The sequence below is a fragment of the Balaenoptera acutorostrata genome, chromosome 6 (genome assembly GCF_949987535.1).
Source record: "Balaenoptera acutorostrata chromosome 6, mBalAcu1.1, whole genome shotgun sequence".
NCBI classification, from domain to species: domain Eukaryota; kingdom Metazoa; phylum Chordata; class Mammalia; order Artiodactyla; family Balaenopteridae; genus Balaenoptera; species Balaenoptera acutorostrata.
In genome coordinates, this window is record NC_080069.1 from 116,383,676 (window position 1) to 116,399,161 (window position 15,486).

Consider the following 15,486-nt stretch of genomic DNA (forward strand, 5'->3'; position numbering starts at 1 on the left):
AGCCCCCCGCCAGCCCCCTGCACAGCTCTGTCTCCAGATCTCATGCCAGCATCTTCCTGTCACCTCCTTAGAGAGGCCCCCCCAGTCCCCCACCTGAGTAGCCTCTCCCTCCCCTCCGTCACTGTCCCCATTACCCTCTTTTATATAAGATGCTTATTACCTCCTAAAATGATCTTATATATTTGTTTATTTGTTCACCTGTTTATTGTGCATCTTCCCCCATCTAGAATGTGACCCCTGTGGGGTCAGGGACCGATTCTGTCTTGTCCAACCCTCTGTCCTGTGCACCTCATCGGTGTCTGGCACCCAGAAACTCAGTATGAAGGAGCAAATGATGATCAACTCTTGTGCACAGAACCGATTATCTCCTCAGACTGTCTGCCCAGAAGTGGAATTCCTTGGTCACAGAGCATGTATATCTTTAAGGCTTTTGATATGCAGCACCAAATGAATGTAATTTAAGGCTGTACCACTTAGTACTCATCTCTGGAGCAATTGGTGTGCCCATTTCCCCCTTATATGGATTCTCTCATAACGCTTTTTGGTTAAAAGATCCCCCCCCCACACACACACTTAATAAATTATGGACATAATTCTATATATAGACATACTTCATCCTTTCTAAGAACTGAATATGTGTTCCATTACATAGACATACCATAATTTGTTTAGCCAAGATCCTTTTGTTCCTCAGTTTCCTCATCTATAAAATCAGGTAGTAACTGATTATTACTTACAGTAACTCATAGGGTTGTTGTGTTAAATGAGTGACTTACACTAACAATTTGAGAATAAAATACTTAGGGCGGGTCCTGGCACATAGAACACACACAGTAAATGTTAGGTGTTGTTATGGTCCTCGCAGCGTGGAGAAGGCAGTGGAATAGACCGCAGAGTAGGGTCATCGATGATGATGGTGCAGCATCTCACATAAGTCCATGCGTCTCTCCATCGGGGTCCTGAGCAAATGAACCCAAGTGTGTTCTCTTCCTAGGTCTGCCTGCTGGGGCACTCCTTGGTCCTCGTGTGCCAGCATCCTCTAGTACCTTTTCCTCCACCTCCCCCTGTGTGCGTGAGCTCAGGTATTCCCACGTCCTGCAAGTTAAAGCATGTAATTAGAACACTAGGCCTTGCCTGAATGTACAGGACCTTTTAAAACCATTAGGGCTATTAGCTTAAATTTAAGTCTCACAAAATAAGTCAGTCATTTCAGCGTTACAATTAGTTTGTTTTCTTCTCTTCTTCTGTCGTCAAAGCAAAGCTCTCCAGACCCACGTGCTTCCAGAAGTGTTCTCAAGCCCTCTCTTCCCTGCAACATTCAGCCTGAACCTGTGCCATGTGCCCCCAGCTGCCTTTCACTGTGGCAATGCTGGTGCTTCTTTAAAGTGGCCCTGGGTGGTTCTTTGTGTTTGGGTCCAGGGAGGCCTGCACGTGGCTTCTCAACTGACCCAAAGGCAGGGCCCACGGGTGTCCTGGTTTTGACCTGGGAGGTTGACTGTCCTTCCCTGGGCCGTGTGGGGGGCTCTGCTTGCTGGGTGCTGAGCGGGGAGAGGCAAGGTGCAGGGAGACCCACCTCTGCTCTGACCAGTGAATGACTTTGAGTTTACAGAGGTTCTCCAAGCCTCATCTTCTCATCTGTAAACTGGGTAGTAAATAGTACCCATTCCATTGGGTGGTTGGGAGGATTCAGTGAGAAACTGCACATAACCTGCTTCGACCAGAGCCTGGCAAACAGTTAAGTACTCGGCAGGAATTCCCGCCCCACCACCTGTCCTCAGACCGGGAGGGTTTCCTACATTTAACCTCAGGATCCCTTCACACGGGCTTGCCCCATAAGCCAGCTGCAGGCAGCCAGCCCCGCTCCCCGCGGGCCGTCAGGGCTTCCTGAACACACGTTTCCTTCTGGGACTGCCCCACGTCGGTGCAGAGTTTGACCTCTGAGCTTGAGCCCGAGAAGGAAGGAAGTCGGCGGCCTGGGCTGCGTGAGGCAGAGGCTGAGCCCGCCCTGGGCAGGCAGCTTGTTCACGTCCCGGCGTTGGTTCTGCAGGACTGGGGGCTGCCGCTCGCAGACACTGGCCTCGGGCCTGCGGCTCCTCCTCATCCTCGTGTTAGCTCTGGCGGACTCCGGCAGTGGAGAAGGCGCGTGCAGCTTTGACCATTGTCACGCACTGGGACACACTACAGAGACGCCTAGAACCGAGGTCATGTGCCTGTAGGAACATCCCTGATGGTCCTGATAGTAATGCTTCCTCTAAAAGGAATGATACCCCCATACTGTCTTTCGTGGGACATTTTCCCAGCTCTCTGATTTTTTAAAATTAAAATTTGTTTTTCTTTTTAACAAAGTGATACACATACAGGTTAAAAATTCAGAGTACTAAAAGGCTTATAAGAAAATTCAGCTGCCCCCAGCCATGTCCCTGCCCGCTCTCCATTTTTCACTCCCCAGAGGCAGTTACTTTCAACTCTTTTAGATTTTTTCACTTCTGGTACATCTCCTTATTTCTAGATAATGTGTTTATACTGCTTATTTCTTGATCTCCCTATCCTCATGTTTAGTTTTCTCATAATCTCCCCCCATCAGGCAGTATCACAGTTTCTGGTAGATTAGTGGGCAGTGTTTACACATGTAAACATTGGGTACCACTGAATCAAGTAACACACCAGGACTAGAGTCTCTTTCTTGTAACCCTTTCCTTTTCCTGGAATTAGTTCTTGACTTGTTTCTTTCATTTGCTTTATTGTCTAGGTGCCTACTGATTTTTATACAAGAATTTAACATTTTTCTTTAAAATTTTCAAGTTAGTTACTAAATTATGTTTTCAAACAGCTTTACGCCTCTGTTTTTAATTTTGTAAATGCTCCAGTACGTCTGTCACGTGCCCGTCTGTATCTCTTCCCAGTGCTGGAGTACAGTCCTGTACTCCCTCCTCCCTCAGAGATGGCCGCATCTCTCTTTGTTCCATGGCCACCGCCGTCCCCTGGCTGTCCTGTGTGGGATCTGTTCCTGGAGCTCAGGGTTTCCTCTGTATTGATTCAGTCCCCAGCCGTGCTGATGCATCCTCCTGTAGGTTCAAGGGTGGGCAAGGGATGAATTTAGTAAATTGTTGCACGTCTGCAAAGGTCTTTATCCTACCTTCATGCTTACTTGACGTTGGCTTAGGTGGAGAATTCCAGAATTCCTCGGAATTTTGAAGAGGTTGTTCTCTTAGTTTCCAGCGTTGCTGGTGAGAAGTCTGATGCATTCTGATTCCATTCCTCTGCACGTGGCCTGTTATTTCGCTCTGGAAGTTTTAAAGGTGGTTTCTTCATCCCAAAATTGGTGGGATTCTCCATTGCTTTGCTTTGGGGTGGGGCTTTTTTATTCACTGTGCTAGAACTCTCAGGACCTCTTTAAGGTGGAGGCTCACCTTTTGTTCCATTTTTTTATTTCTCTTTCTGGAAATTTCATTAACTGGATGTTGTATTGATTCTTCAGTTTTCTTAGGTTTTTTTCCCCTCTAGTTAACCTCTTCATCTTTGTATTTTACTTTCTGGAAGATTTCCTCAACTTTCTCTTGCAGTATATTTTTTGAATTTTTTATTTTAGCCGTAAGTTTTTTATGTCTAAGCTCTTTACGTTGTCTTAAATTGTTCCTTTTAAATTGTTTTTCACAATATTCTGTTCTTGTTTGGTGGTTGCAATGTAGTCACTCATCCCTCTGAAGATATTAATTATAGATTTGGTTGTTTGTTCCTTAGCCTTCACTGTTTCCTCATATTATCTGTGCTATTTTCAAGTTCCCCTTTTCCTAATAATTCGGGCCCTGTCTTTCATATTTGAGACTCCCCGCAATGCCTGGTGACCCTTTGTTGTCAGGTAAGAGTGAGGCCCTAGCTCCTGGGGTCGGAGCCCCGCAGTGGGGTAAGGCCTGATGACCTGCGGGCTGCACAGTGGGTGATGCAGCAGGGAGCTGGCTTCTGTAACAGGAGGCCACAGAGCCTGTGGGTGCTGGTCCTCTCTCTGGAACTCTTTAGTTTCTCCAGAGATGCATCCTTTAATTTCCAGCATTTAGAGGGTACACCTGGCTGCCGAGGTGCCAGAAGCAGGAAGGAGGGTGAGCCTGGAGGGGGCCACCATTCAGTCACCGATCACTGTGCATAGTTACCCCCTGCTTTCACTCTGGAGTCTTACTTCCTCCTTCACCTCCTTCCCCGGCAGTCTGGTGTTCTGGAGCCCTGAGCCCTACTGGTCCCGTATCTGCAGAAAATACTTCTGAAACAGGGGTAGGGATCTGGGAGTCTAATGGCTTTGTTTATAGGCCTGTTCCCGTCTGCCTGTCTCAGCCCTAAACTCGCACCCACCCACCTCCAGGCCCTCCACCCTCACCCCTGGGGTATCTGGTGGCTCGGGGCCCTGGGGCATCCGTCACCCCCTCCACTCTGCTACACCCCCCCTGACCTTGCCCTTACCACACCTCCACACATCCGATGGCATCTCTCTTGCGTTGTACCCCTCTCTTGCTCTTTCTTTTAGTGGCCCCAGTACTTCCTCCACTTTGATTGTCATCTTAGAAGAATATTGGCAGAGAAGAGAGATAAACCCATGTGTCCATTCTGTCACTGCCCACCTACTCCTCCGCAGAGGCAGCTCCTGTACCGGAGAAGATGCGAGAAAGAGAGGGAGGGTATGAGAGTGTGAGTGGGAGAGTGTATGTGAGCATGAGTGTGTGTGTGTGTGTGTGTGTGTGTGAAGCCCTGTGACAGACACTCTGGGGGCGCTGCAGCCAGCAGCAGCATTGGACATGTTCTAGTCATTTGGGGAACGAGGCAGGGTACAAATAAGAACCGAAAGGATAAGTGGCCTTATTGTTGCAATGGGGATGTGGCCTCAGTGGTGATTTTGAAGCGGATACATACACTCAGCTCAAGGGATTAAGTCCTGGAAATTTCATTTTTTAGAATTCTTATTACCTCACTCCAGGAGTTGGCAGGGTCCTTGGTTTTTCGCGCTTTGCTCCAGATTGACTGGCTGATTCTTTCATTCATTCCTTCAGCAAGTTTTGGTGGAGTCCATACGTATCAGGCAGTATGCTTAGTGCAGGGGATAAATGGCCACCAGGCGTCGTCCTCGTCCTGGTGAAGCTTTTAGTACAGTGGCGGGGCAGTAGGGGCAGGTAAACGTTAATCACACAGGTCCCTGATTTGCGTCTGAAGACCAGGCCCAGTCCCAGAGATGGGGAAGGAGTCCCAGAGATGGGGAAGGAATCCCAGAGGACCGGAGGTTGGAGCTGAGCCCGATGTGACAATGCAGGGCTTTTCGAATCCTGACGTGGTGTGGTATCACTTTAAATATCTGTTTTGCTGTCAGACCAGACATCCTCGTGTTTAGTGTAGACCTGTTGGCACTGGCTTTGTGGGGGTCCTGAGTGAGCACTGAGGCACGTCTCATGCATTATCCCCTCTGTCCCCGCAGCGCCCTCAGGGTAGGGGGCTTGCTTAAGCACTGGGGTGTCAGGTTGGTGTCTGCTGTGCCTAGAGCACTTCTTCCGCCTCCCCCTGCAGCCTCCCATCCTGGGACTCAGGACTGAGCTCACAAGGGCAGAGTTCAGACGTGAACTTCTGCAGGGGCGCCCCTGTAGCCACCTGCCACATTTACGTTGTAGCTCATCTCACTTGGGATGGGAAGAGTTTAGGTCAGTCAGCACCTTTACGTGTCTGGGTTGTAAAGAAGCTTCTGGGTACTTCTTATCGCTCCACGGAGGGTAGGGCTGCCAAGGCCCAGGCTGTTACACCGGGGCCACTTCCCTAGTCCGGCTGTGAGCCAGGCCCGGGCCTTCCCACTCCCTGCTTAGCAGCGGAGCCGGCCGCCAGTGTGGATCCGGCCTGCGGGCCCCAGGCTGCGGGCAGCTGCGCTCTGCCCAGATACACACACACACACACACGCACACGCTCACACTCACACACTCCCCCACTCCCTCTCTTTCTCTCCCTCTTCCTCTCTCTCACCCTCACCTCCCTCCACACCTCCCCTTGGCTGGGGTTGGAGGGCGATACACATTTTCACTTCACTGCAGAGGAGTCGTGGCCTCAGGGCAGAGCTGGGCCTTTGGTTGTCTGTGTTGAACGTTTCTCAGGAGCGGATTGGACGACTGTACCTGCCAGGGTGAGAAGGAGAGAGGTGGGGGGGGGGGCCTCTGAGGAAGGAGCAGGTCCACTGCCTGCTTTCTCCCTTTGCATTCCTGCACCGGCCTCTTTATCCTACCACGGTGTCTTCCCGTTCAGAAAAGGGAAAATTCTAGCAGTGGGGTGAGAGGAGGGAATCATCATTTTCAAACCCTGGAAACAATAGCCTTGATTTAGGGTGCATAACACCCCTTAGTGGAATTTCCAGTAGCCTGGAAAGCCCTTCTGAGCCCCCTGCCTTTTCCGTGGGAGGTTGGACACAGCTCTCTTCCTTCTGAGTCCCAGCCTGTGGTCCCACAGCCTTTGAGTGTTCTGCAGTCTCTCTATTTTTAAAAATTTATCAAAAATAATGCATTTATTATAGAGAAACCACGTAGGTTTCCTTATTTCTTTGTTCCTATAGCATCTTTTCACATTTTAATCGTTCTGAAATGAGGATGCATCTTAAAATAGGTTTGTGCATTTTGATATGATACTTCTTTTTTCCCTGAAGGAGTGTTCTTTAAATCCATGGGTGATTCCCAAATGACTACATCTTAGAACTGAGGAAATACAATAAAAATATTAGAACTGAGGAAATAAAAGTGCAGTTTGGGAAACAAAAATCTTTCAAACATGGAACCCATGGGAGAAAACAAAGCAAAAGGGATCCTTGGGAGTGGGAAGTTGGGGCCACTGCTTCAAATTTCATGTTTTCCGAGAAACTTTATGTATGACCATTACGGGGGGAGATGCGGCCAAGGCCTGATCCTGTTGCGTCGTGTTTCTTTCTGTGAGGGTGACATACTTGGAGCAGACGGTCCCTGAGATTGTCCCCATACCACTCCTCCTTCAGATTTCAGGTCAAACATATCCGCGTATTTAGAATAAGGACCTTTCTTTTCCCTTTGTTGCACTTGCTAACTTACGATCGTTCGGTTTGGAAGAAGGCATTTTTCTTTTGCCAGCTGGCCTTTGGGCTTTCCAGAGGCCCCTCAGAGAGCGTGGCTGTCGGGGCTCTGCGACTATCCCCGTAGAGCCACCCCCGCACCCCTGCCCTGCGCATGTGACAGTCCGAGGTCGTGGGCCCGCTGAGCAGTGTGGACACGGGATGGGGCTGCATCAGGGCCGTTTTGTGTAAAGAATGGAAGTGCTTTCAGCAGTTTGTGAGAACGGCCTGGAGCTTGTCAGATCAAGGACGGCTTCCCAAGGTCTAAGCCTCAGCAGGACGAGCAGGGAGATGCCCAGAGTGCCCTGGTGGGGGGAGGGGTGGCGGCTGCAGAGCTCATCCCCAAAGGGGCGCTGCTCCCAGTCTTCCTGGAGGTCCCCCGTTGGGGTCCAGCCAGGGTGTGGGAGCTTGATTAATACTCTGACCTGTTAGGCCGCTGAGGGAGGAAGCAGCCCAGGCCCTGATGGTCCGTTAACGAGTATCTTGGAGAGAATGGGGAGAGCGCATCCTGGCCGGCCTCCGTCTCCTCTCCCGTGTCCTTGTGAACTCTTCCCACTAATAGCCCCAGCCCCGCAGTCTCATGCACAGGTCCTGTAAGACTCAAATCAAGGCTGGCTTCATCCTTGAATGCTGCTTAGAGGAAAATTTCTGCAGCTGAATACGAGAAGATGGCTCTTTAGACTATAAACAAGCAGCTGAGTCTTTTTTTATTTTCCTATCATGCGACAGTTTCCGACCTTGACTACCACTCGCAGAGCTTGTACCGAGAAGAAACAGTGAATTTCCCAACTCGCCGCCCCCCCAGTGCCCAGCAGAGTCCCGGCGACGGCAGCCCCTGGCCGGCCCGGGTCCCAGACAGAGCAGGAGGCCGTGCCAGGCTCACGGCGGGCGGTGCCCCTCTCAGGTGGCATTTCACGCCCCATTGGACTTTTTTCTGTACCCTGTACTGTCCCCCGAGTAAGTGGTAATGAGCAACTTAATGTGCTGACTTCTCCAATCCCTTCTTGGTCCATGACAACAAAATTTGCTCTTTTCTCATTAGAACCACTTTTGTCAGTGTGTCTTTAATCAATGGCTTCCCCAGGGACAGTATTTTTAGAAGTTGTATTTTTCACACTCTCCCTTTACCCCTCTTGGAAAATCTCTTCCCAGGGCCTCATGAAATGGACTAATGAGATGCCGCACAAGTCCAGGCCGGAGTTAATTGGTGCAGGTATGAAGAAGCTGCTCACACACGCCCTCGGCTGCATCCTGCCTCACCTGCTGTCCTTTTCTCCATCTCTTTGGTGTAGGTTGCACAGACAGCAGATGGTGTGGATGCTGACCTCTGGAAAGATGGCTTATTTAAATCCAAGGTTACCAGATACCTGTGCTTCACAAGATCATTTTCCAAAGAAAATGTAAGTCTTAGGGGTTTTCTGTTTGCTAAGTGAGCCCAAGTCATTTACATTCCTGTTTGAAATCTCCTCGTTTTTTGGCTGAGGTTTATTTTCATCACTATGTTAATTTATCTGTGGTTTTAGTGAATGGAGTAGAATCAGCAGCCAGCGCTGTGTTTCATTTATTAACAGTATTATTAACCACATACCCAAGTGTACAGTGAATTCCATTAAAACGTGTTCTCTGAAGGAGACTAGGAGATTTCCCTCACAGCTCTTGTCTGCCTGCCTTTCCTCCAAGTAACAAATCACAGGGGAGCTGCATTTAAAGCTGACCAACAGATGGGAACATAGCTCGAAGGATGCCACGCGGTCACCCCTCCCCCAGACATGGCCTTGTTGACTTTTCTCCCCGCGTCTCTCTGACATATGACATTTCACTGTGCCTGCAGGTAGGTGTCCACCACACAGGCAGATTTGTTTTACTGTGTTGTTTTTAATACTTAAGCCCATAAATTAGGAAATTTTAAAGACATCTACTAAAGCTCTTCCAGCAAAGTATTCTAATGGGTGGCTTAGAAAAAAGGGAAGCGGCTTTCGTGAGTGTCCACCCTGTGTGAGCCCTGTCCTGGGCACTGTGCAAATACGCCGCTTCTGTCCTCAAGACAGGCTCTTGAAGTACTAGCTCCTTTCTGACATTAGGGAGTTTTCATGCTTGTCCAAGGCCACCTGTCTTCTTCCCTAACTCCAAATAGGGAGCAGTCAGATGTTCATTTTTAAGGTGACATTTTATTTTGGGCCTGAATGCTAAAAAAAAAAAAAAAAAAAAATTGGGTGGGAAATATTTTTATAAGTTTTATTATAACAGTAATACATGTTCATGATTTATAAAGAAAAAATCAAGTTCAAACATCCCCATTCAGAAGCATGGAAGGGGAAAGGCAACGGTCTTTCTCTCCATCACAAACCCCACAGCCCCATGGTCCTGTCACGGTCCTCGTGTGTCCCTGCAGCATTTGCTGGCCGTGGACAGTCACACAGTTGTCTGGCCCGCGCTCTCTTCCAGCAGCCATTCGTGTTGTTTGTTGGTAAGTCTTTGTTAGGAAAATGATTCCTAACGTACTCAGGGAGAACTCATTGCTTTAATTTTTTCCCACTGATGATGAGAGTAATACATGCTTGCTGTAAAGAACAGAGTTTCTGGTGGAGTAGGGGAAAGTCCTGGCAGCTGAGCCTGCGGTGGGTCTGAGCAGGTCCCTCAGGTCACGGTGCAGCCGAGGAGGCCCCAGGAACAGGTCTGAAGGCCGGGTTGCCCTTCCAGACGTGGGGCTCGTGATCTTAGGGGTCGGGCCCCCTTGGCCCCATCCTTCCCTCCTGCGTCCACATCCACATACAGTTCACTCTTGTCCCCTTTGTCCCTGGAGCTTACCTAAACCTTTTTTGAGACTAGTCGTATCCTTAGCTTTTGTCACCTCTTTTCTGCCCACTGGCTACCCTTTCTGCAGAAGGTCCGTGTGTTCACTGCCGCTCGGGGCCGTGAGGACCAACTCCTGAGGGTTGAGCATCTCGTTCACACCCTTACTCTGCCTGGTGGTTTCATGTGTTCACTCCTGGTCTCCACACAGCCTCAGCCTCTCCTACTGAAGAGGAGACTGTGGCCGCAGAGGACAGCTACGATCTCATTGGTCATTTTTAAAATTTATTTATTATTTATTTATTATTTATTTTTAGCTGTGTTGGGTCGTCGTCTCTGCGCGAGGGCTTTCTCTAGTTGCGGCAAGCAGGGGCCACTCTTCATCGCGATGCGCGGGCCTCTCACTATCGCGGCCTCTCTTGTTGCGGAGCACAGGCTCCAGACGCGCAGGCTCAGTAATTGTGGCTCACGGGCCTAGTTGCTCTGCGGCATGTGGGATCGTCCCAGACCAGGGCTCGAACCCGTGTCCCCTGTATTGGCAGGCAGATTCTCAACCACTGCGTCACCAGGGAAGCCCTCATTGGTCATTTTTGATTGCTGTTTTTGTTGCATTTCCTTGAAGGCTGTGGGGTGTCGGTACTCTAGGCCAGAAGAGCCCCTGATCCCTTGGAGTGGGGACAATGACAAGTCTCAAAATGACGGAGAGAAGTCACTGGGGCTTGTTAATTTTAGGTGTCACGGGTAAGTGGATGATAGAAAATACACCGATTTAGTCAACATTTGTCGAACGTTCAGGAGATGTTCCTTGAGTGCCTACTATGTGTGTCTTGCTCCATGAGGGCTGGGCAGACGTGGGGAGGTGGGTGTGATGAGGGGATGTAAGATGAGGACAAGGGCAGTGGGAGAATCCTCTGCCCCTCTTTTGAGGCAGTAAGGAAATTAGGTGCATTTTATTTTCAGAAAAAGAATGAATGGGTCCTGTAGTGAGATCCAGAGGGATACAGCTCAAGGGGTGGCAGAGGCCCACTTGCCAGCCCAGGATTAGAGCAGGAATAAGGCATATTTTAATGTTACAGCTGGTCTGTCCCGGCCCTGCTGTCAGAGCCAAGACTTTGCATGACATAATTTTTTTACAACTGCAAAGGAGGGGTGTGGAATCTCAAGACTGGACAGATTCTTAATTAGGTGACTTGAGACTCCCTGTGTAGGAGTTTGGGGAGACTCCTTTGGAACCTAAATTCCTTCCCCCCAATAATGCTGTTAATACAGAAACCTGGCTTTGGAGTGACATTGCTTCCTGGGGAAGGATTGAGATTAATTGCACTTTTCATGCCCTGTACTTTCTGCATTACCTGTAATAATAATGTACATAGATTAGGTAGGGAGGATATTAAACAGAAGAATTTATGAACATTTGAATATTAAGTTGGTTATCTGTGGCTACCTTAAATGCAAGGTTGTCAAAAATAATTACAGTATACTAGCAAATACTGGCTACCAGCGACAATATAAATACCCTGAGTCAGTGCATATTGGGCTTTTGGCATGCATCATTTGCTCAACAAGGATTGGGAATACGTTCTTCATATTTATGAGGAGGAAATGAAAGAGAGCACGGGATGGGGGAGGGGAGAGGAACACGCAAAATTAATGGTGTCGCAGACGTACTGTATTAAACCCGGTGCAGTGGCAGCCCCTGCACGGAGGGACCACACTTGGGCTGCGGGAAGCTCTGACAGTGCAGGCTTCCATTCCATGTGCACAGGAGGGGTTTTTTTCATGCTTTTTTTTAACGGCTGCACCACTGATGTTCTGGTTTTATGATCAGGGACATTTGTAGAGTGTGGAGGGTGAGGTCGCTAAGTGGTTTGCAGTTGACTTCTGTAAAACCCAACTTGTCAAGTAGAAGACATTTGAGAAGGATACTGATGAACACCCATCAGTCTATGGGGCAGGAAAACATACCCAGTTGTTAATTTCTCAATGCAGAAAACAGTGATGACATGGAAAAGCAACTGCCATGAAAAAGAATTATGATAGATTAGATCAGGTGATTCTGAAAGCAGCTGATGTTTGCGAGTTGGGTTAATGGTTCAAACCCTTCCTCCACAGTCAGAGATTTATTCCGCATTGGTGAGGGTTCCGCTTTCCACTTGCTGCGCTGGTCTGTGCATTGTTTTCCTGAGACCCAGCTACCTGAAATGTAATAATGTTAAGTCCTCAGCAAATACCATATTTCTAGAGAAACGGTTTTGTGACCACAGTGCCGAAAAACCACTGGTCATAGTTTACACTTGACATTTTGACCTTCATGGCTAAATTTCAAGAATTTATTTCATTTGTGTACTTTTGGTTTATAATACGTTTATTAAATATACTTTTAATATATCTATTGATATTGTTTAGATTCATCACCCAAGCAAATCCAATTTGATTTCTGATTCTGAGTGGCCCGCCCAGTTAAAAATGTACCAAAAAAATTAATTTATTCAGCAGATAATTATTGAGCACCTACTGTGTGCCCAGATCTATGCTAGGCTTGGATATATAGTAGTAGCAGAGATAGTTTTGGTCCTCATGGCTCTCAAACTCTAGTGGGGAAGCAGATATTAAATAAAAACCTCACAAATATGTCATTATAAATTGATATGAAGGAAAATTGAGAGGGCCGGGAGAGAACATAGCATAGAGTTTAGATGATAGGAATTCACTGACTGGCTTTCAGGGATGGTGTTGGCACTGCGCAGGATGGGGTGGGGCACAGAGACGGAGGGGCACGCCCTTCTCTGAGCAGGATGGGAACGACGCCTGAGGAGTTGCTGTGCAGGGCAAGGTGATGGGGTCGTCCAGGAATGCAGAACAGGTAAACTGAGGGTGTGCTCATGGGGACTTGTGGGGATGAGGCGCTTCTGGAAGGTGAGCATTCCAAGTGCATTGCTAGTATCCTAACAGGAGAGATTTGGGATCAGAAGGCATCATTCTTTTTTTAACTGAAGAATTTAATGAAATCTCCGAGGTGGGCCCACATATCTAAGTTGTAGGGTAGATCGCTTTCGAGCTTGTTTCCAGCTTGAAATGTGGGCTGCGAGTGCCAGTGCGTTTGCAGAGAATTCTCTCTTGCAATTACAGGATGGCGTGCTGTCTTCGAAGATATTTTTGCACTGGTTACGGAAACTGCGCACTGTGGACCCCGTGCACTACCACTAAGTAGCAGCTATAAGAGGCCCTTGTGCATGTCATTTTAGGAGATGTGTAGTATTAGGCAGCAGGGCTTTTCACTGTGTATTAGTTTATGATTCGTGGGGTTTTACAGAATGTGTCTAGCCACCGAAATGTGTGTCAGTATGCAGACTGGCGATCACTTAGGAGTGTGATTGGTTCTCTGTTAGGCTGAGATGCAGCTCTCCCTGTGCAGCGACCACCCCAGGAATGTGCTCTTTCTAAACCTGCTGCCCCAACAGCTGATGCTCAGGGCTGAGTGGCCGCGTGGTCCCGCGACGTGTGTGCACAGCTGCCCTCTGCTGGGTTATGTCTCAAGCATCTCCTGGGTTGCTCATCTTGCTAACCAAGGCCACATCTGAGTGAATGGCTTTGAGGTTCTGCAGATGAAACTCCTCCCCAGGGGCCACCAGAGTCCCTGTGTAACTGCTGGAGAACATTAAATGACACCTACTCTAATTAACCTGCTGTCGTAAAGCTGCACGAGTCTTGTGTTAAATATGCATTTTGAAGCCAAAATGGCAAACCCACCACAGGCGTGTTCAGATTAATCATCTGTATCTCTTTTCTTTCTTCCCAAGAGCCATTTAGGGAACGTGTTAGTGGACATGAAGCTCATCGACATCAAGGACACTCTGCCTGTCGGCTTCATCCCGATTCAGGAGACGGTGGACACACGTGAGTCACCCCTTACTACTTCTTGTCACGATGAGAATTTTCTTCCTCCAGGTATTATATTTTTAGACATTTTTATGTGCATTTTTCTTCGGAAACATTTTAGGAGGCCTTACTGCGTGCCCCAAATAAACTCTGCTGCTTTTGACATATGCCTGACTTGGTTCTCCAAGGAGTTTTCAGTGTTCTGGGTAGCAGCATGTAAATGAGCAGAACGGTGCTCCCTGCTGAATCGGCTCACTCAGGAAGGGGACAGCGAAGCCGGTTATAGTTTGTCCTTAGCCCGTTCTCCGGTGCTGCTGAAGCCAAGCTTGGCATGAGACCCAGAGGCAAAAGGAAAAAACCAAAAGCACACAGGGACCACAAGTGCAATAATATCCCCATTTTTGGCTCTTGGAGCGCACAAGAAAAGTCAGAACCAGAAAGACTGCAACTTAGAGTCCTCAGGATTCGAAATTGAGGGAAGACTCTGATCACTGAGCAACACAGAGCGGAAGTGAGTGGCTGACACGTCGGAAGCTTCTTCAGGATCCTGGGGCACTTCGGGGTTCTTGTCGTGCACGCCAGTTATTAAATAGAGCTGGAAACCTCTGGGTAGTTGAGCCTCCTCATTTTGATGTGCTATAACTTGTTTTATTTTAAATTACTAATGACCAATGTTAGGATATCCACAACAGTGATGCAGTAAATAAAAAACAAATACAGAGAATCCTTTCTTTATGACACATGATCCATTTATGAAACTCTGCATTTCACTTTTTGTCACACATACTTTATTTTTCCATAGTTAGCCCCATTTTGGACCTACTTTTTTTTTTTTTTTTTTTTTTTTTTGCTGTTTTCTTACAAGCATTTCTTATGGACCAGACTTTTCGTATTTACACAGACCCCACATAGCTGTTATTTTAATGAAACAAGTGGATTCCATTGTGTAGCCTACTTTTCTTAATACGCTCCTCACTTTTGGACATTGGGCTGCTTTTGTTTGTTGCTGACATGTATTGGCTAATAATTGTGATAGTTGGTATTTAGTATGTCTTTACTGTATGCTAAATGCTCTACATACCTGATCTCATTTAATCTTCGGAAGACCCCTATTTGGAGATGGGTATTATTATACCCATTTCACATATGAGAAAAATGAGGCACAGTAACAACTTAGGTATTAAAGAGCTTATCCAAGGTTACACATCTAGAAGTGGGGGAATGACTAGATTACACACACAAGTGTGACTCCCCACACTTTTAACCATAGTGCCACTCTGTAAAAGCATGTGTTTAAGCACCTTGTACCGATAGATTTTATATATTTATGTATTGGAGTTTTGGGATAACAGCTTTCTTGAGGTATAATTCATATACCTTACAATTTACCCATTTAAAGTTACAATCCAACAGTTTTTCGCAGAGCTGTGCAACCCTTACCACAATCAATTTTTTATTGAAGTATAGTTGATTTAAACAAATGTATTCTTTTGCATGTGAGTATCCAGTTGTTCCAGCACCATTTGTTGAAACGACTGTTCTTTCCCCCATTGAATTGTCTCAGCATCCTTGTTGAATACCAATTGACTGTAAGCATGAAGGTTTGTTTCTGGTCTCCGAGTTCTCTTCCATTGATCTATATATGTCTTTCCTTATGCCAGAACCACACAGTCTTGGTTACTGGAGCTTTGTAGCAGGTATTGAAACCAAGTGGTGTGAGT

At 47.6% G+C, this 15,486-nt stretch overlaps 1 protein-coding gene across 3 annotated transcripts in view; it reads left to right on the forward strand.

Moving 5' to 3' along the window:
- The window catches only part of MVB12B (multivesicular body subunit 12B), a 189,185-nt gene that overhangs the window by 58,148 nt on the left and 115,551 nt on the right, over positions 1-15,486 (forward strand). For all 3 annotated transcript variants that reach the window (XM_057548744.1, XM_057548746.1, XM_057548745.1), the window contains exons 3-4: positions 8,386-8,493; positions 13,687-13,783. In XM_057548744.1, coding sequence (XP_057404727.1) covers positions 8,386-8,493; positions 13,687-13,783 — 205 coding nt within the window. The remainder of the gene's footprint in view (positions 1-8,385; positions 8,494-13,686; positions 13,784-15,486) is intronic.